The 22,508-nt window shown below is 42.4% G+C and overlaps 1 protein-coding gene across 3 annotated transcripts; it reads right to left on the bottom strand.

Annotated features, from left to right (window-relative positions):
- Positions 1-2,332: 2,332 nt before the first annotated feature.
- Positions 2,333-11,199, bottom strand: LOC115162225 (zinc finger FYVE domain-containing protein 21). Of its 3 annotated transcripts, XM_029713336.1 has the most exons (8): positions 11,004-11,197; positions 7,135-7,185; positions 5,627-5,792; positions 4,922-4,997; positions 4,626-4,717; positions 4,189-4,242; positions 2,934-3,064; positions 2,333-2,757 (listed from the first exon to the last, which is right to left on the bottom strand). In XM_029713336.1, the coding sequence occupies exons 1-8, from the start codon at positions 11,169-11,171 to the stop codon at positions 2,722-2,724; spliced, it is 774 nt and encodes a 257-aa protein (XP_029569196.1). In that variant the 5' UTR covers positions 11,172-11,197; the 3' UTR covers positions 2,333-2,721. The 3 variants fall into 3 exon arrangements, with proteins under 3 accessions (XP_029569196.1, XP_029569197.1, XP_029569198.1); XM_029713337.1 differs by lacking the exon at positions 7,135-7,185 and having other exon boundaries at positions 11,004-11,199; XM_029713338.1 differs by lacking the exon at positions 4,189-4,242 and having other exon boundaries at positions 11,004-11,195.
- Positions 11,200-22,508: the final 11,309 nt, after the last annotated feature.

Genomic DNA, 22,508 nt, shown 5'->3' with positions numbered 1-22,508 from the left:
TAAAAAGGGAGACCATAAAGAGCAGTGATACTTACCATAACTGCTAAATGTGTCAATGCCATCTAGTGCCAAACTACCAATTTCAACTTGAGTGAACACTGAATGTAGATAACAGAAATAATTGAGGCTGGCCATCTCAAATACTGCTGCATCATGCAGAAAACAGTTTATATGGCATTAAAATAAGCCTGAACCGTAGGGCAAGGATAAATACAAAATTGAGTGAATTCAGATAGTAATACGCCTCATGTCCACTGAGTTCCGGCAGAAGTAAATATTTTCAACTCGTTCGTTCGTACAGTGCGGTGGTACAAACAGAAGTACAACTAGATAAAAGCTAGCTAGTTGGGAGTCTGTGAAAAGCAAAGTACATGTGTGTCTAGTATGGTAAATGCAAGCTAGACTTCCGGAAAAACAAAACGCATATGCATTTGGTGGACATCGGGCATTAGACAACAAACATTCTTGTGAACTAAGCAAGGACTATCAAAGGACCTCAAAGTGAATAGCCATAGCATGTTTTTTTTTTTTTACACAATGCATCATACAAACACATCCAGCAAACACCATGTCAACATGCCTGTTACCATATTAATACAATTGATTAGAGTGCAGCCTACTTGGGAGCAGTCCTGATAAAAAACGTTTTAAAAACAATGAATATCAGCAACCTTCAAGATTCCGGCTAAATGTCCACAATTCTCTGGTTTGATAATACAAATAATATTTGGTCAAAAATGAAAACCTGTCTTAAGTATTTTATTTGGTATGTGAAGCATAATACGTTGGATATAAGCCAACAAAACAGAAGAGTAAAAGTGTTACATTAAACAGCATATTGTACCCTTAGATTAAGGGTTAGATTGTTGGTGTTGTGGCTGTGTAATTAATGTATAAAAAGTAAAGCAACCCAACATGAAAACAAAATGTTTAAGTCATCTTGTAGTGTAGGAATACACTTTTTTTTTTATATACAAGTGCTACAAAAACTATACTAAATATTTTAGCTGTAAAAAGTACATACACCGCATTTTGTGATAAAATAGGAATATTTAACAAAATAGTTTATACAAAATGTCTATGTATGGGACTACATTTAAAGAATTTAATAAACTCTGTGTGTGTATACACACACACACACACACACACACACACACGTATTTGGAAACCTGCTCGTCGAACATCTCATTCCAAAATCAGGCATTAATATGGAGTTGGTCCCCCCTTTGCTTCTATAACAGCCTCTAATCTTCTGGGAGGGCTTTCCACTAGATGTTGGAACAGTGCTGTGGAGACTTGCTTCCATTCAGCCACAAGCATTAGTGATGTCAGGCACTGATGTTTGGCGATTAGACCTGGCTCGCAGTCGGCGTTCCAATTCATCCCAAAGGTGTTCGATGGGGTTGAGGTCAGGGCTCTCTGCAGGTCAGTCAAGTTCTTCCACACCAATCTCAACAAACCATTTCTGTATGGACCTCACTTTGTGCATGAGGGCATTGTCATGCTGAAACAGGAAAGGACCTTCCCCCAAACTGTTGCCACAAAGTCAGAAGCACAGAATAGTCTAGAATGTCATTGTATGCTGTAGTGTTAAGATTTCCCTTCACTGGAACTAAGGGGCCCGAACCATGAAAAACAGCCCCAGACCATTATTCCTCCTCAACCAAACTTCACAGCTGGCACTATGCATTGGGGAAGGTAGAGTTCTCCTGGCATTTGCCGAACCCAGATTCGTCCAACGGACTGCCAGATGGTAAAGCGTGATTCATCATTCCAGACAACACTTTCCACTGCTCCAGAGTTCAATGTCAGCAAGCTTTACACCACTCCAGCCGACGCTTGGCATTGCGCATGGTGATCTGTACGGAAACCCATTTCATGAAGCTCCCGGTGAACAGTTCTTGTTCTGACGTTGCTTCCAGAGGCAGTTTGGAACTCGATAGTGAGTGTTGCAACTGAGGACAGATGATTTTTATGCGCTTCAGCACTCAGCGGTCCAGTTCTGTGAGCTTGTGTGGCCTACCACTTTGCGGCTGAGCCGTTGTTGCTCCTAGACGTTTCACAACAGCACTTACAGTTGACTAGGGCCGCTCTAGCAGGACAGAAATTTGACGAACTGACTTGTTGGAAAGGTGGCAATCCTATGACAGTGCCACGTTGAAAGTCACTGGGCTCTTTAGTAAGGCCATTCTACTGCCAATGTTTGTCTATGGAGATTGTATGGCTGTGCGCTCGATTTTATACACCTGTCAGCAATGGGTGTGGATGTAATAGCCGAATCCACTTATTTGAAGGGGTGTCCACATACGTGTGTGTGTGTGTGTGTGTGTGTGTGTGTGTGTGTGTGTGTGTGTATATATATACACCACTAGAATCAGTGAATAATCTGTGGATCCCTAAGGAAGGGATAAGGATCCAAATCTGCCAGCACTGAAAGTAGAGTATAGACAGCATGTACAAAGAAACTTAACTTGAACTATGTCACAGATCACATAACAAATGACCTTAAAAGCGTTACGTGAAGGGAAATGGTTATGCCAAATGGCTTATGTCTATGATAGCATTAAGAATAGCAGCATTAGATGGGTGGTTGGCCAAATAGTTCAATGGATTGTGACTGAAATGCACTGTCAGCATCTAGAGAATGTGAGACGGAAGGGTAGGAAAGAAAACACTTGGTCTGTGCCATCACTCTCAGGCTCTGGGCATCTTAGCAATGAGTCACCGGTCCCGAGCTTCATACAGCAGTTTGGCAGCCTGTCAGGGAACAGAGACATAGTACAGGCAGAACTATTCAAAATAACTATTCAACCACATACACACACACAGTACGTAATGGCAGGTCTGAAGTTTGGATATCACAACATAAATTCCAGTAGTATCAAATATAATCTTCCTTTTAAAACACAAGCCAGCCTGTTAATGTGGTGTACCTTGTGCATAGCAGCCAGCCATGAGGAGGCAGCCTTCTTGTCGTCTGCTGCCTCCATGCGTGACTGCTGGGGGTCCTGAGAGCCAGTGGGTTTGTAGTGGAGCAACATGCCACTGGCCCTGGAGTTTCCCCCTGGACACAACACACAGTTAAGCACAGCCTGGTCTCAGACCAGACGTAACATAGTACATGTAAATATGTTACATAAGACAGATGGTTACTTAGGGTGGTTGGTCAGGGTGGGTGAATATATAACAGAAACATCTACCAACCCAAATCTCATCACGTACAACTTTAGCAACTTTAAATACTTTTTAGCTACTTAGCATGTTGGCTAACCCTTTAACCTATCTCCTAAACTTAACCCCAACCCCAAGCTAACATTTGCCACCTAGCTAGAATTCGTAACATATTGTACATTTTGCAACTTCGTAAGATATTTCACGTTTTGCAAATTTGTAAAATATAATACAAATTATAATTCAGAACATATCATACGAAATGGGTCTCGGATTTTCGTACAGAATAATACAAAATGCTATAAGACCAGGTTGTTAAGTAAGGTACAGTAACAACACTCACTATCTTGGGATGTACTCTAAAAGCTTCAGCTCAGACTTTGTAAACCAAAACTGCTACCTGGCTGGTGTTCAAACTAATGACCTTGGTGAGAAAAAAAAAGTAACCTTACAACATATCTCAAAAGGACACAATAACAAACATTGATTAGACAAAACATGCAAGCTCTTATTTGTTAAAAGACCGGCATGTGCAATAAATCCCTAAGAAATCTATAGACTTGAGAAAATAAACAACATATCAGACGTTCACAGAAGAAGTTGATAGGAATGAGGGAATATGTTTGGATGTCTTGAGCTGTGAACTGGGTTGTGTTCAGTAGGCACAAAGCGGAAGAAAACAGCCCAAACAGAGTGAAATAGGAAGGTGCCACATGGAAACTGTCAAATAAAGTATTTTGATATGGTGTTGCCTAATGAACACCAGCCTGGTCACAGTTAGAGGGGCAATGAGACTCATTCTGGGTGTTTAGTTACACACAATCCCCCCCATGGAAGCATGCACGGGACATGGATTTTAAGGACGTCGCCTTTGTTCTACCACTGATATAAAATGCATGTACAATGATAACAAAGGCATCCTTATCAAAAGCAGGGCCACAAACTCTGGGGGCATGTGAACTTAAGATGGGGAGGAATAAGGGCGAGTGGGGGACGAGGGAGTATAACAGCGCTAACCTTCAGAGATATACTGACTGTCCAGCAGACTTGTGTAAGTGTGAATGTCATTCTCTAAGGTCATAAGGAGAAAGGCCAGGCCGCCCAGAGGGAGAGAGGGAGAGAGTGTTTTAAAATTAAAGCAGAGGAAACAGTCAGGCACAACCACCACCTCAGTATACTTACCATGCTGTTAGATCAGTTAAGGGGTTTCAAATCAATACAATGAAAATACACAGTCAACAGAATTTTACTGTGGATTTATGATTATACATCCGGTCATAAAGAGGAGATGGAGCTAGTTCCTCCACCCACAGGAATCCATGTCTCTTAAATCAATAAGCATTCAACGAGCTACATAGTATCGCTGCTGTACTGTCATCATACTGCCCTCTGTACTGAGAGCAATCAAGCCAGGCTGAGCAAACAACCAGAGAACATCTGATCCAGAGCTTTACCTTCAGGAGTGGACTCCTCCGTCAACACCTGCATACTGGAGATCCGAGACAGTTCCACCTCAAAATGGCTCTCCCCATCAAAGAAAAGATACCTGAGTGGAGAGGGAGATAAATAAAAAAGAGAGCAAGAGAGGTGAGACAGTGATGTACTGAAAGTCTTTCAACTGGAAAATGTACATTTTCTAAAGTGGTTCTATCAAAGCACAGATACAGTATATGTCCTTCCAGGATTAACCTAAATAACTCCAGTCTAGATACTTTCTCTTTGTGTAAAATGTAAAAAACACTCACGATACCTGTGGTTGTTGGAGAGACGACACATCATGGTCTCAGACGTCTTTGAGGTGCCCAAAGTGACAATAAAAGAACCACCTGAGTATGACAGACGAGTCATTATCAGTGAGTCAAATTAAAAAAGCATGCCAATCAAAAATCCCTCTATAAGAATCCATCCAACTGTAGATATCTCCCAGTCCACTGGTGATGTTGTACTAATGATAATCTTGGTTAACCCAGAACTAAAATCTATCTTAATTTGATTGTTTACATAGTATAATCTCTCGTGGACAGACAAAGGATACAGCATTATTTGACCATGCTATCTGGCTAACATGACCCCATTAGTCCAAAATGCTACAAGGCTTTCTCTCCAGGTCCCTGCCACTGCAGCAGGCCCTTGCCCTAGAGCTCACCATGCTGCAAATGGATATTTAATTACAGGCCTGGCTGAGTGAAGCAGAGTGGAAGGGGCCTATTTATAACCACACTGGTCTGCACCAACACTTCACTAGCCAGGAGGGGGTAGAGCAGGGCAGCATCACCTCAGACCTAGCCCTGCTCACTAACAGAGATATATATACACACACACACACACACACACACACACATATAATATATATATATATATACACACCCACACACACACACACACACACACACACACACATCCCTGTGAGTTTGGGTGTCCTCCTTACACAATTGATTCATTCCTTTGAACTCACCTCCCATAAGGACTTTGAGCTGTTTGTCGTAGAACTCCATTTCCTTCTGGGAGACCAGGCTGCACTCGCCACACTGCCGGACTGGGTCGACGAAGCACATCCTGGGCAGAGCCACCTTACTGCAGCACTTATCACAGAAACACCGGCCACACCGCCGACAGTGGTGCTGAACATCAACAGAACAAGAGGAAGGGAAGCAGAGGTCATAACAGGCAAAACTACGTATCCTATTGGCAAAAGCAACAGTTTAGCTCAAAGTCAGGTTAAACATTTAAATACAGTTATATGATACACTGCATGACCAAAAGTATGTGGACACCTGCTCGTCGAACATCTCATTCCGAAATTACGAGCATTAATATGGAGTTGGTCCCCCTTTGCTTCTATAACAGCCTCCACTCTTCTGTGAAGACTTTCAACTAGATGTTGGAAGATTGGAAGCAAGTCCCTGCAGCATTCAGCCACAACGGCATTAATGAGGTGGGGCACTGATGTTGGGCGATTAGGCCTGGCTCGCAGTCAGTGTTCAAATTAATCCCAAAGGTGTTCGATGGGGTTGAGGTCAGGGCTCTGTGCAGGCCAGTCAAGTTCTTCCACACCAATCTCAGAAAACCATTTCTGTATGTACCTCGCTTTGTGCACAAGGGCATTGTCATGCTGAAACAGGAAAGGGCCTTTACCAAACTGTTGCCACAAAGTTGGAAGCACATAGTTGTCTAGAATGTCATTGTATGCTGTAGCGTTAAGATTTCCCTTTACTGGAACTAAGGGGCCTAGACCGAACCACGAAAAACAGCCCTATAGCATTATTCCTCCTCCACCAAACTTTACAGTTGGCACTATACAGTCGGGCAGGTAGCGTTCTCCTGGTATCCACCAAACCCATATTTGTTCGTCGGACTTGATTCATCACTCCAGAGAATGCTTTCCACTGCTCCAGAGTCCAGTGGCGGCAAGCTTTACACCACTCCAGCCGACGCTTGGCATTGTGACCTTAGGCTTGTTTGCGGCTGCTTGGCAAACCCATTTCATGACGCTCCCGATGAACAGTTATTGCGCTAACGTTGCTTCAAGAGGCAGTTTAGAACTCCGTAGTGAGTGTTGCAACAGAGGACAGACTATTTTTATGCGCTACGCGCTTCAGCACTCGATGGTCCCATTCTGTGAACTTGTGTGGCCTACCACTTCACGACTGAGCCGTTGTTGCTCCTAGACGTTCCTCTTCACAATAACAGCACTTACAGTTGAACGGGGCAGCTCTAGCAGGCCAGAAATTTCACAAACTGACTTGTTGGAAAGGTGGCAATCCTATGACCGTGCCACTTTGAAAGTCACTGAGCTCTTCAGTAAGGCCATATTACTGCCAATGTTTGTCTATGGAGTTTGCATGGCTGTGTGCTCGATTTTATACACCTGTCAGCAACAGGTGTGTCTGAACTAGCCGAATACACTAATTTGAAGGAGTGTCCACATACTTATGTATATTACGGGATCATAGTAAATCAAACCTTTCTTGTAAGGAAGTCATATTTTTTGTCACACTGCATACAGCTTGGGCACTGAAAGAGGAGAAGGACATACTTTTGGTTCACTCAAGTTCAAACATGGACACAACAATTTGATAAACAGTTTAGATGGATTACCAAAAGACCTCGCCTTTACACTAAGATGATCACAAACCTAAGGCTTACAGTAACATACCCAGACTTTATTTATTTAACTAGGAAAGTCAGTTAAGAACAAATTCTTATTTACAATGACGGCCTACCAGAAGGCAAAAGACCACTTGCGGGGACAGGGACTGGGATTAAAAATAAAACAAAAAATATAGGACAGCACAAGAGAGACAATACATAAAGAGAGACCTAAGTAAAAGTTAGCCGAACACTGACTGTTTTAATGCAACCACGTCACAGCATCTTAAAGATCAGTGTACCATTCAAACACATGGGTGAAGAGGCAGTGAGGTGTGACAAGCTGCTAGACAGGTTTACTATAAGGTTCACACACAGCTATGACTCATGGCCATCCCCCACTCAAGTGTTTTCCAAAGTGGACCCATGTCATAATCATGATTAGCCGCTAGTGGGCTTTATGGATCTCCACTATCATCTGGGCTTGATGTGCACAGCAGGTAATATCCTGTCCCCAGCGACAGGTTTGTACATAAAACATTCTCCATTTAGGCAGCAAAGGCTTTGATTACCTCAACTTGATTTAAATGGGGAGAATGTGGGTTAGGAAACAAACAAAAAAAAGTGTACTTTCTTTATGAAACACATTTTTCCACCACCATACCAGAGTGGCTATTTAATAACTGGAATTCTAGGAATGATACTTTCTGATGTTGCATTAACTAGGCAAGTCAGGTTGCATCAGACCAGTGGAGGCTGCTTGGGGGAGGACAGCTCATAATAAATGGCTGGAGTGGAGCATTTCATTAATTCCGCTCCAGCCATTACCATGAGCCCTTCCTCCCCTATTAAGGTGCCATCAGTCTGTTGTTTACCCCTGGCTGAATGCGGGGCGCAACATCAAGAAGTAGAATTCGTACGCATTAGACACTAGCATGGTAGTAGATAATCAAATCCCCCCCCAAAAATGTATTGGTCACATACACATATTTCTCAAGTGTGACAAAATGCTTATGTTCCTAGCTCCAAAAGTGCAGTAATACCTAACAATACACGCAAATCCCAAATATTAAAAGGAAATATGTACACCGAACAAAAATAGTAACATCTTTGAAAATGTTGCATTTCATGGAGTTAAATACAGTTCATATAAGGAAAATCTATGGATTTCATGACTCAGAATATAGATATACATCTGTTGGTCACAGATAACTTAAAAAAGAAAGGTAGGGGTGTGGATAAGAAAACCAGTCAGTATCTGGTGTGACTACTATTTGCCTAACGCAGCACAACATCTCCTTCGCATAGAGTTGATCAGGCTGTTGATTGTGGCCTGTGGAGGTCCTGGGCTGGCATGGTTACACCTGGTCTGTGGTGGTGAGGCCGGTTGGAAGTACTGACAAATTCTCTAAAATTACATAGGAGGCAGCTTATGATAGCAAAATTAACATTTAATTATCTGGAAACAGCTATTTAGGACATTCCTGCAGTCAGCATGCCAATTGCATGCTCTTTCAAAACTTGACACATCTGTGGCATTGTGTTGTGTGAAAAAAAACCGACACATTTTAGTGACCTTTTATTGTCCCCTGCACAAGCTGCACTTGTGTAATATCAGCTTGATGATATGCCACACATGTCAGGTGGATGGATTATCTTGGAAATGGAGACATGCTCACTAACAGAGTTGTAAACAAATGTGTGCACAACATTTTAGAGAATAAGCTCTTTGTGCGTTTGGAACATTTCTGGGATCTTTTATTTCAGCTCATGAAACCAACACTTTACATATTGCGTTTACATTTTTTGTTCAGTGTATATCGCATGTATAAACATTATGGATATTATATGAATAGAAACATTTGTATACTATATAGAAAATAAGTAGTTATATAGGATGAGCCTTGACAATAATACAATATATACATATGAAGTGGGTAAAACAGTATTGCTCAGGTGGCGGAGGTCCTTTTTAGTTATTTATTTTTAAATTTTATTTCACTTTTATTTAACCAGGCAGGCTAGTTGAGAACAAGTTCTCATTTGCAACTGCGACCTGGCCAAGATAACAAAAAGCAGTTCGACACATACAACAACAGAGTTACACATGGAATAAACAATCAATAATACAGTAGAAAAATCTATATACAGCATGTGCAAATGAGGTAGGATAAGGGAGGTAAGGCAATCGGCGATCGGTTGAAGAGAATCCATTTAGTTTCACTTGCATTTAAGAGCAGTTGGAGGCCAAGGATGGAGAGTTGTATGGCATTGAAGCTCATCTGGAGGTTAGTTAACACAGTGTCCAAAGAAGGGCCAGAGGTATACAAAATGGTGTCGTCCTTGATGATATTCTTGGCCTTCCTGTGACACCGGGTGCTGTAGATGTCCTGGAGGACAGGCAGTCAGCCCCCGGTGATGTGTTGGGCTGACCGCACCACCCTCTAGAGAGCCCTGTGGTTGCGGACGGTGCAGTTGCCGTACCAGGCGGTGATACAGCCCGACAGAATGCTCTCAATGGTGCATCCGTAGAAGTTTGTGAGGGTCTTAGGGGCCAAGCCAAATTTCTTCAGCCTCCTGAAGTTGAAGAGGCGATGATTGACGGTGTGGATGGACCATTTCACATTGTCAGTGATGTGCGTGCCAAGGAACTTTTCCCCTTCTCCACTACGGCCCCTTCAATGTGGATGGGGGGTGCTCCCTCTGCTGTCTCCTGAAGTCCACGATCAGCTCCTTCGTTTTGTTTACATTGAGGGAGAGGTTATTTTCCTGGCACCACTCCGCCAGGGCCCTCACCTCCTCCCTGTTTGCAGTCTTGTCAGTAACTGTTGTCAGTAACAGACACTGTTGTGTCATCTGCAAACTTCATGATTGAGTAGGAGATGTGCATAATCACACAGTCATGGGTGAACGTCAATAAAGTGTGCATATTTTCCCCTTCTCTTCATTAAATCTAGTTAAGGAGGAAATCGAAGCCTTTGGAGCCTGATTTTTTTTTATTTTTATGTATGAACCGGATGCCGGTGGGAACAAGTGTTTCATCCGGCTGTACACATCGAGCCCAATGGTGGCTGCCCAGGCTAGATCATGATGCATGTGGACATCTCGTAGAGACGGCGAGAAAAAAAACTTCTAATTAACTTGCAGTCTTATGAATTGCAATGACTTGCTGAGGCATCTTTGGTTCTGTATTTTGGTGGCACCTGATGCAAAGCAGCTAGCTAATTGACAACGTAGCTAACTAACTACTGTAGTGACGGCTCCATGTTGTCTAACTTACGAGCTAGCTAGAACACTACAGGCAGCTCTTTGGTATTTATAGCTGAACACGCCACTTCGATACAACTACGACCCGAAGGGATTTTTTGGTAACATGTTAGGAGAATTAACCTAGTACGTTAGCAAAAGGGTTAGTGAAAATGCTCTCCTAACCTAGTTAACTTACCTACGAAAAGTCACTTCGCGACGTAGTTGTATCGAAGGAAGAGGCGTGTTTTTAGGGCATCACATTTACAGCTAGCAAACTGCTTAACATTGTTAAAAACCAACACATGCCAAATGAAGTAGCTAGGCAGTTATAATTTTTTTTTTAAAAACACGTATATTTTTTAATAATAATAATCATTCGCCTTTTGGCATTCAATCGTGGGATAAGTAACGTTAGCTGGCTACTGTCCCGTACAGACAGTGTCAAGTCCGAGCGGCGTTGCTATCTTGTTATTTCCTCTCCAATAGTCTCTTACCTCTTTGTCTGGGACCCACTGGGGTTCATCTAAGTAAAAAGGGCTGTTAAACGCTCCATTCTCCGGGACCATTCGTAGTCCACCTGGGCTTCGGACCAATTTCTTGCAATCAGGCACTGTAGACATTTTTCCAGAACCTCTTTTTAGATCATACTGAAAAACACTCATCGTATTTGATGGACAGAGCCGTTGTCCAATATAAATGCGTGGAGTATATTCACTGGTGTCATGTGATGAACCAGAGCAAACGAAAAGCAATGTTGTTTTGGTTTTCTGATCCCACCCACATTTTTTCATTACATTTTAGGAAAAACATCTACACAAACTCGAGCTGTGTTCGAATACCCATACGAACATACTGTATAGTACATACTTAATGAGTGTATACTACATACTATTAGTTCAGCCGTGCGAGAGAGGCAGGTTGAGGTTTCCAGGGTTAGAGTAGTGCAGAAGATGTCATATGCTGAGGCAGTGAAGAAAGTAGAGGAAGATGGGTTATTTTGTTTATTTTTATTTCACCTTTATTTAACCAGGTAGGCTAGTTGAGAACAAGTTCTCATTTGCAACTGCGACCTGGCCAAGATAAAGCATAGCAATTCGACACATACAACAACACAGAGTTACACATGGAATAAACAAAACATACAGTCAATAATACAGTAGAACAAAACAAAACAAAAAGTCTATATACAGTGAGTGCAAATGAGGTAAGTTAAGGCAATAAATAGGCCATGGTAGCGAAGTAATTACAATATAGCAATTAAACACTGGAATGGTAGATGTGCAGAAGATGAATGTGCAAGTAGAGATACTGGGGTGCAAAGGAGCAAGATAAATAAATAAATACAGTATGGGGATGAGGTAGGTAGATAGATGGGCTGTTTAGAGATGGGCTATGTACAGGTGCAGTGATCTGTGAGCTGCTCTGACAGCTGGTGCTTAAAGCTAGTGAGGGAGATATGAGTCTCCAGCTTCAGTGATTTTTGCAGTTCGTTCCAGTCATTGGCAGCAGAGAACTGGAAGGAAAGATGACCAAAGGAGGAATTGGCTTTGGGGGTGACTGGAGAGATATACCTGCTGGAGCGCGTGCTACGAGTGGGTGCTGCTATGGTGACCAGTGAGCTGAGATAAGGCGGGGCTTTACCTAGCAGAGACTTCAAATCAAATCAAATTTATTTATATAGCCCTTCGTACATCAGCTGAAATCTCAAAGTGCTGTACAGAAACCCAGCCTAAAACCCCAAACAGCAAGCAATGCATGTGAAAGAAGCACGGTGGCTGGGAAAAACTCCCTAGGAAAAACTCCTGAGAAAGGCCAAAAACCTAGGAAGAAACCTAGAGAGGAACCAGGCTATGAGGGGTGGCCAGTCCTCTTCTGGCTGTGCCGGGTGGATAATTATAACAGAACATGGTCAAGATGTTAAAATGTTCGTAAATGACCAGCATGGTCAAATAATAATAATCATAGTAGTTGTCGAGGGTGCAACAAGCACGCCCGGTGAACAGGTCAGGGTTCCGTAGCCGCAGGCAGAACAGTTGAAACTGGAGCAGCAGCATGGCCAGGTGGACTGGGGACAGCAAGGAGTCATCATGCCAGGTAGTCCTGAGGCATGGTCCTAGGGCTCAGGTCCTCCGAGAGAAAGAAAGAAAGAGAGAATTAGAGAGAGCATATTTACATTCACACAGGACACCGGATAAGACAAGAGAATACTCCAGATGTAACAGACTGACCCTAGCCCCCCGACACATAAACTACTGCAGCATAAATACTGGAGGCTGAGACAGGAGGGATCAGAAGACACTGTGGCCCCATCCGATGATACCCCCGGACAGGGCCAAACAGGCAGGATATAACCCCACCCACTTTGCCAAAGCACAGCCCCCACACCACTAGAGGGATATCTACAACCACCAACTTACCGTCCGAAGACAAGGCCGAGTATAGCCCACAAAGATCTCCGCCACGGCACAACCCAAGGGGGGGGCGCCAACCCAGACAGGAAGACCACGTCAGTGGCTCAACCTACTCAAGTGACGCACCCCTCCCATGGACGGCATGGAAGAACACCAGTAAGTCAGTGACTCAGCCCCTGTAAAAGGGTTAGAGGCAGAGAATCCCAGTGGGAAGAGGGGAACCGACAAGGCAGAGACAGCAAGGGCGGTTCGTTGCTCCAGCCTTTCCGTTCACCTTCACACTCCTGGGCCAGACTATACTTAATCATAGGACCTACTGAAGAGATAAGTCTTCAGTAAAGACTTAAAGGTTGAGACTGAGTCTGCGTCTCTCACATGGGTAGGCAGACCATTCCATAAAAATGGAGCTCTATAGGAGAAAGCCCTACCTCCAGCCGTTTGCTTAGAAATTCTAGGGACAATTAGGAGGCCTGCGTCTTGTGACCGTAGCGTACGTGTAGGTATGTACGGCAGGACCAAATCGGAAAGATAGGTAAGAGCAAGCCCATGTAATGCTTTGTAGGTTAGCAGTAAAACCTTGAAATCAGCCCTTGCCTTAACAGGAAGCCAGTGTAGGGAGGCTAACACTGGAGTAATATGATCACATTTTTTGGTTCTAGTCAGGATTCTAGCAGCCGTATTTAGCACTAACTGAAGTTTGTTTAGTGCTTTATCCGGGTAGCCGGAAAGTAGAGCATTGCAGTAGTCGAGCCTAGAAGTAACAAAAGCATGGATTAATTTTTCTGCATCATTTTTGGACAGAAAGTTTCTGATTTGTAGATAACCTGTAGCCAGTGGGTTTGGCGACGAGTATGAAGCGAGGGCCAACCAACGAGAGCGTACAGGTCGCAATGTTGGGTAGTGTATGGGGCTTTGGTGACAAAACGGATGGCACTGTGATAGACTGCATCCAATTTGTTGAGTAGAGTGTTGGAGGCTATTTTATAGATGACATCGCCGAAGTCGAGGATCGGTAGGATGGTCAGTTTTACGAAGGTATGTTTGGCAGCATGAGTGAAGGATGCTTTGTTGCGATATAGGAAGCCGATTCTAGATTTAATTTTGGATTGGAGATGCTTAAAGTGAGTCTGGAAGGAGAGTTTACAGTCTAACCAGACACCCAGGTATTTGTAGCTGTCCACGTATTCTAAGTCAGAGCCGTCCAGAGTAGTGATGCTGGACGGGCGAGCAGGTGCAGGCAGTGATCGTTTGAAGAGCATGCATTTAGTTTTACTTGCGTTTAAGAGCAGTTGGAGGCCACGGAAGGAAAGTTGTATGACATTGAAGCTCGTCTGGAGGTTAGTTATCACAGTGTCCAAAGAGGGACCAGAAGTATACAGAATGGTGTCACCTGCGTAGAGGTGGATCAGAGAATCACCAGCAGCAAGAGCAACATCATTGATGTATACAGAGAAGAGAGTCGGCCTGAGAATTGAACCCTGTGGCACACCCATAGAGACTGCCAGAGGTCCGGACAACAGGCCCTCCGATTTGACACAATGAAGTCAGAGAAGTAATTGGTAAACCGGGCGAGGCAATCATTTGAGAATCCAAGGCTGTCGAGTCTGCCAATAAGAATGTGGTGATTGACAGAGTCGAAAGCCTTGGCCAGGTCGATATATACGTTTGCACAGTAATGTTTCTTATCGATGGCGGTTATGATGTCGTTTAGGACCTTGAGCGTGGCTGAGGTGCACCCATGACCAGCTCTGAAACCAGATTGCATAGCGGAGAAGGTACGGTGGGATTTGAAATGGTCGGTAATCTGTTTGTTAACTTGGCTTTCGAAGACCTTAGAAAGACAGGGTAGGATAGATATAGGTCTGTAGCAGTTTGGGTCTAGAGTGTCACCCCCTTTGAAGAGGGGGATGACCGCGGCAGCTTTCCAATCTTTGGGAATCTCAGACGATACGAAAGAGGTTGAACAGGCTAGTAATAGGGGTTGCAACAATTTCGGCAGATAATTTTAGAAAGAGAGGGTCCAGATTGTCTAGCCCGGCTGATTTGTATGGGTCCAGATTTTGCAGCTCTTTCAGAACATCAGCTATCTGGATTTGGGTGAGGGAGACATGGTGGGGGCTTTCGTGGGTTGCTGTGGAGGGTGCTGGGCAGTTGACCGGGGTAGGGGTAGGAGTGGTGAGAGTAGTAGAGATATACCCGTACAGAAGGATAGGCCAAAAAGTAATATGTTTCAGTAAAATTGGATTTTTAGCATTCATAGCAGTGGTTATCAGCTGTAATGCAGGGATGAGACGGAAGTCGCAGAAAATTGAGGTTGTGGTGGCAGCTGCAGAGAGGTATTTGGGTGTGCGAGACTTGACATCAGAAGTTAAAGTGTGTGTTAAGTGGTGATGTCCCATCCTTTCAGGATGATGGCATGAGGTAGAAATAAATACATTTAATTAGTGGAGTAGGGTTGTGTTAATTTTATATAGTTTTGAAATTAGCGAGTGTAGTGTTAGACGGTAGGGTATTTATTTAGTACATTTTTATTTTTCAAGCAAAGTATAAGGGAGTTGTACTCCAGTCTAGTAGGTGGCGGTAATGCAACAATTTGGATGCCAACCGCCATTAAACCTCATAGAAGAAGAAGACTATTAGTTCATTTTAGTATACTGTAAACGAATCAGTGATGCCAACTTAGCAATTTTGTTGCTAGATTTAGCAACTTTTCAGACTACCTGGCAATTTTTTTTCAAACAGCAGCTAGCAACAAATTTAGCTACTTTTAAACATCGATTTTGAACTTTTAGCAACTTTTGAAAAGTGACTCAAATGCATGCATTTTCCCTCTAAATGACACAAAAACGATTTTCTCTGTCACAACACAAGTGCCTGGCTGCAAAAGTGCATTGTGAGTGACGTCAGCAGCAGGCGCTCAGCTCGTGCACAGGCAGCAGCAGGCCTGCAGCAATTTCAGCAAATTGCAAATCATTGTTGGCTGACTGCAGCAGCAGTAGTACGGGTTCGACGAGCCAAACCCAATGAATATAGTTGGTCACGCATGTTTGATCTTGAACAGAACTTACAACATCAATCAACATGTCTCAATCAAAATTGTACAGCCAGAAGAACAGAAAAGAGTGGGAGTCTGTACCTAAACAAATGTCATATCATATTTTTCGCTGTATTGGCCAGTCAATTTGAGTTACGTTATTGTGTATTCTACGTAATAACGCAGTTTTACGTTATCACGCAATGACATCACAACGTCATTTAGCAACTTTTAGCAACAAATTGTCATGACGTTGCCCTCTCTCTGGGTACAGAGAACACAGTTGAACCCCCTCCCTCTGCACCAGGCTTTTTCTATGCACCATTCCCCTACCTACCTCCCCCTACCCAGGCTGCTGTGGTGAGAGGGGTCGTAAAAATTCCAAAGGAGAATGTCCTGCCTCATGGCCCAGTTTTGAGACAGAGAGTGGTTTCATAGAAGAGACCAAAGGATTCTTCCACCTCACAGGACGGGGTAACCAAACTATATTTATGTTCTGGAGAAGGTATAAATGATCGGTGAAGAATCCAGCTACGAACTGGTCCGTTGGGTACAATTTTATGAAACTCACGAGAGACAATATTGCCATATTACCATACTAAGGTTTATATACTAGCCTCAGCGATGAGACTTACATCTAATGGTTGTATAAAATGTATGAATAAGGATAAAGCTATTTGGAATATGTTGATGCTATGTACTGATGTTAATGTGATAGAATTGTATTTCTGTTCAAAGCTTAACTCAGTCATCGGCACGCCCCCAGGGACACAGACAGGACAAGGCGTCATGTGACAACTTTGCTATTTCCAGTATAAAACCCCCACCCAGAATTTCTATCAGGAGACCAGGCCTCCACTCCATTACGAGTTGGCCAATAGGTTTGACCCTGCATCGCTCTACTTAACTTTAACCATACCACATGGTTAAACTTTTAGACTATCGATACCGACAGAATACTAACAAGTCTTTGATATTAATTAATAGTCTGCAGCTAGAAATTCTATCATTGAACTCGAAGACCGACGAAACATCCATTCTATAACGACATTAATGAATGTTACTTTGAAAGATCCATTCTAACCGAGAGAGAGAACGCGGACAAAACTCTCCAACAGAACAGAACTCTCCATAAGGATCCCGACACACACTGAGCGTAAATATATATTGATTGCAATTGTTCCCGAATGAGTGAGCGTTCATGTGCAAAGGATTAGCATATCAATTGTTAATATTTATCAACTCTGTAGTGTCTTCTCAGCTGCCCATTATGACCCTTTGTTTTAACAAAACACCAGCCATGCCGGTTTAGCCCACTAGGGCACATTACTCTACCAATTCTTTGTGACGATAATTACTGTTTGTATGCTTTCTGTGAATTACTTAGTTTAGTAAATAAATTATTTTAAGACAATTGATGTATGGATGACTTTTAGTAAAGGCTGGGTTCGTGCAGATACAACAATTTACGACGTTTGGAATGAGACTGGACGCGAGGTAAAATACACCATTTAAACCAGTAGATAATCGGCCTATACTATAATATAATATATAATGTTATAATATAGGAAAGTTATATTAGGAAAATTATAACTTTGTAATCTGAATATTTTCCTTGGTGCCCCGATCTCCTAGTTAATTACAGTTAAACGATTAATCAGTATAATCGCGTGATAATAATTACAGGGAGTTATTTTGATAAACATGTCTTCAGTTAATGGTGCCCAAAGACACGACAAAAATCAACCTGCCTCTAGCAACTTACCCTGAAAATTAGTTGGCAACACTGGGTATCCTTTCATGTGTTTCATTTTTATTTAACCTTTATTTAACCAGGTAGGCAAGTTGAGAACAAGTTCTCATTTACAACTGCGACCTGGCCAAGAATAAAGCAAAGCAGTTCGACACACACAACAACACAGAGTTACACGTGGAATAAACAAAACATACAGTCAATAATACAGTTGAAGAAAATCTATATACAGTGTGCAAATGAGGTAAGAAAAGGGAGGTAAGGCAATAAATAGGCCATGGTGGCAAAGTAATTACAATATACCAATTAGACACTAGAGTGATTGATGTGTAGAAGATGAATGTGCAAGTAGAGATACAGGGGTGCAAAGGAGCAAGATAAATAAATACAGTATGGAGATGAGGTAGTTGGATAGGCTATTTACAGATTGGCTATGTACAGGTGCAATGATCTGTGAGCTGCTCAGACAGCTGGTGCTTAAAGCTAGTGAGGGAGGTAAGAGTCTCCAGCTTCAGTGATTTTTGCAATTCATTCCAGTCATTGGCAGCAGAGAACTGAAAGGAAAGGCGGCCAAAGGAGGAATTGGCTTTGAGGGTGACTAAAGAGATATACCTGCTGGAGCGCATGCTACGGGTGGGTGCTGCTATGGTGACCAGTGAGCTGAGATAAGGCGGGGCTTTACCTAGCAGAGACTTGAAGATGACCTGAAGCCAGTGGGTTTGGCGACGAGTGTGAAGCGAGGGCCAGCCAATGAGAGCGTACAGGTCGTAGTGGTGGGTAGTATATGGAGCTTTGGTGACAAAACGGATGGCACTGTGATAGACTGCATCCAATTTGTTGAGTAGAGTGTTGGGGGGCTATTTTGTAAATGACATCGCCGAAGTCGAGGATCGGTAGGATGGTCAGTTTTACGAGGGTATGTTTGGCAGCATGAGAAAAGGATGCTTTGTTGCGAGATAGGAAGCCGATTCTAGATTTAATTTTGGGTTGGAGATGCTTAATGTGAGTCTGGAAGGAGAGTTTACAGTCTAACCAGACACCTAGGTATTTGTAGTTGTCCACATATTCTAAGTCAGAACCGTCCAGAGTAGTGATGCTGGGCAGGCGGGCAGGTGTGGGCAGCGATCGGTTGAAGAGCATGCATTTAGTTTTACTTGCATTTAAGAGCAGTTGGAGGCCACGGAAGGAGAGTTGTATGGCATTGAAGCTCGTCTGGAGGTTAGTTATCACAGTGTCCAAAGAGGAACCAGAAGTATACAGAATGGTGTCACCTGCGTAGAGGTGGATCAGAGAATCACCAGCAGCAAGAGCAACATCATTGATGTTTACAGAGAAGAGAGTCGGCCTGAGAATTTAACCCTGTGGTACCCCCATAGAGACTGCCAGAGGTCCGGACAACAGTCCCTCCGATTGGACACACTGAACTCTGTCAGAGAAGTAGTTGGTGAACCAGGCGAGGCAGTCATTTGAGAAACCAAGGCTGTTGAGTCTGCCGATAGGAATGTGGTGACTGACAGAGTCGAAAGCCTTGGCCAGGTCGATGAATACGGCTGCACAGTAATGTCTCTTATCGATGGCAGTTATGATATCGTTTAGGACCTTGAGCGTGGCTGAGGTGCACCCATGACCAGCTCTGAAACCAGATTGCATAGCGGAGACAGTACGGTGGGATTTGAAATGGTCGGTAATCTGTTTGTTAACTTGGCTTTCGAAGACCGTCGAAAGGCAGGGTAGGATCGATATAGGTCTGTAGCAGTTTGGGTCTAGAGTGTCTCCCCCTTTGAAGAGGGGGATGACCGCGGCAGCTTTCCAATCTTTGGGAATCTCAGACAATAGGAAAGAGAGGTTGAACAGGCTAGTAATAGGGGTTGCAACAATTTCGGAAGATAATTTTAGAAAGAGAGGGTCCAGATTGTCTAGCCCGGCTGTTGAGCGCTTCACCTGTCTACCGGAAGTTGATGCTGTTTATATGCAACCTCTTGCTAGATTGTTAGCATAACAAATTACTAGCTAGACATTTTACGACTTTGGGTGTGTTCTTCAATTCAATCTGGAGTGCCAGAGTGCACTCTGGGCGTTCGTAAATTAAAAATGTTGTCAGATTCAGAGCGCACGCTGGACACTCTGGCCAAGGAGTAGGGTTGATTCAAGCGTTCTGACCTTAAAACCAGTCACACACCCAAGCTAACTGGCTTGCTACTTCCAGAAGACACAAATGAGAACACCTCACTCTGAATATTTTACTCGCCCTAGCAGAGTTGGTTAGGCAGTTTTCATGTTATCCAGAGTGTTTGTAACTGTAACTACTACTGGCAACAACTTAATTACGCATTTTGCCGAGGTTTACTGACACTGGCCATATTCAACAGGTGTTGAACGTTTGTAAATTCATCAGTTTTTCTGCGCTCTGGTACATTCAGACTAGAGTGATCTGAAATCGGAGTAGATAGCCAGAGCGAATTAACGAAAGCCCATTGACAACGCAGAAGGCACTTAGTTAAGAATGACGGGAATAATAAAGTCAATAAACGTTGGATAGTTAGTAGCATATAGTTAATATACTGGCAAGTTTGATGTATTAGTAGCCAGGTAACATTAGCTAGTTAACATACCGGTACATACTTCTGTAATAAGGTATGTGGTTCGTAAGGATAGCGTCGCTAACAAATTGTCAGCCAACTTAACATGTAAGGTAACTTATTTGAAAAGTCATGACTTTTTACATTGCTTAACATTTGTCATAAATAGTTCAAGCAATGAATTTGTATCCGCTTTCGTTGGACTTCGGCTGCATATTTTCCGCCAGTTTCTTCAAATCTGAAAAAGCTGTGAAGCCATGCCCATTTCCCGAAATAATCGCATTATCGGCCCTAAAAGCACGGAAAAAGTCTCCACTTTTATACCTCATATTTTGGCTTTTAATCGGCAGGTTTTCTTGTCATGGTCCTTCAAATATAAGCATATTTTTTTCTCCACACAGATATTATATTTGGAATAATCTAGACACTTTTTTTAAAATATATTGGTTCTGAAATAATATCCTATTGGTAAGCCAACTTCTTTTACTTATAAGGAATTCTTATCACTTTACACCTAAAGATTTTGCAATTGTTTTAGATGCCATTCCCTCAGGTGTTGCTTTATTATTCATGAACGTGTCAAGACCTGACCCTCAGAAAATACCTACTATTAATCTTGTTGACTCATCAGTAGGAAAGATTGGTTTTTCTTTTGGTCCATTCAACAACAATAGAGCTATAGAGCCTTGTTTCAGCAGGATGTTGTATCTATCTATACCTTATGTCATGCCTTACTGGAACTGTTTTATTGATAATATCTGTTGGAAAAAAGTTGGGATGTTGCCACACACATACCTACTTATTAACAAAATTAAGGAAATGTCTTTTTAAATTATTCATAAATATTATCCTGCCAACCACTATATGAAGAAGTTTAAGAAAAACATCAATTCAAATTGTACCTTTTGTAATGACCACCCAGAAACAGTGTTGCATCTTTTTTGTCATTGTATTCATGTAAGGAATCTGTGGCAAGACATCAGTAGATTTATAATTGAACACGTTCATGAAGGTTTTACACTATTGTGGAAAGATGTACTGCTTGGATTCTTTACCTATGATAGAAATAAGTTGAAACAATATTATGAAATTAATTTCATTATTTTGGCCAAGTTTCATATTCAAAAATGTACATTTACAAACAAAACACCATATTTTCTTACCTTACAAAAATAAATTGAACTATATTTTAAGACAATTAAATACTCTACCAACAACAAAGATGTTAGAATCTTTGGCATAATAACTATATCCATACTATGACCAATAAGCAAACTATATACTCAATTTACGTCACAAATAGTGCGGTTAGTATGAGTATTCGAACACAGTTTAGGTTTCCATCTAATTAGCAACAGATTTTCATGCGAAATTGCGAATATTAAAAAATCCGAATAAAAACGATATGCGCATTTCCCCACCAGAGATGTTTACATCACATTGTTGCAATTAAAAGGCTATGAGTAATGACATAGTGCACATAAACATACATTTTGATGTTAAATTCTCATGTACCGAATAACAAAAATACTAGTTAAATGGGTTTCCATAGCATTTTCAACTCAGCTGATGGTTCTCTCACCATATAGCACGTGCCCACTCTGGTATTCGCACGTGCCCACTCTGGTATTCGCACGTGCCCACTCTGGTATTCGCACGTGCCCACTCTGGTATTCGCACGTGCCCACTCTGGTATTCGCACGTGCCCACTCTGGTATTCGCACGTGCGCTCTAACCAAGAGCGCGATCTCCTGTTAAATTCATCATCATTTATTTCATCTGTAGCCTAATAACTGCATGTTTTCCCGGCGAAGTAGTAGTGGGAGGACCACACAACATGTCATCGCGTGACTCCACGTTTACTTCGATATGGTTATTATATCAATATTTGCGCATAAAAGCGTTTCCACCGATATTTCCCGCATAATTCATTATACCGACACAAAAAAGATCCACATTGTCTATCTAGCGTATTTTGTTTTGTCGACATTTTTAACGTTTATCTAAACATTTGTTTCCATTCGGCCTGTCATTACATTTTTTATCCGACATGTACTCGCATAAAAAGTTTGGATGGAAACCTGCTTTTACATTTAGGAAAAAGTAGGTCTAATAACATTTATTTGCAACGGATAACACTACAGATTATTTTGATATGACATAGCAACAAGCAAACAATAATTGCTCCACCTATATGATTTCTAATCTTGTATTTAAAAAAA

Source organism: Salmo trutta, chromosome 25, assembly GCF_901001165.1.
Source record: "Salmo trutta chromosome 25, fSalTru1.1, whole genome shotgun sequence".
Taxonomy (NCBI): Eukaryota; Metazoa; Chordata; class Actinopteri; order Salmoniformes; family Salmonidae; genus Salmo; species Salmo trutta.
The sequence above is the reverse complement of the archived record's forward strand: the minus strand, read 5'-3'. Positions and strand labels throughout refer to the sequence as shown.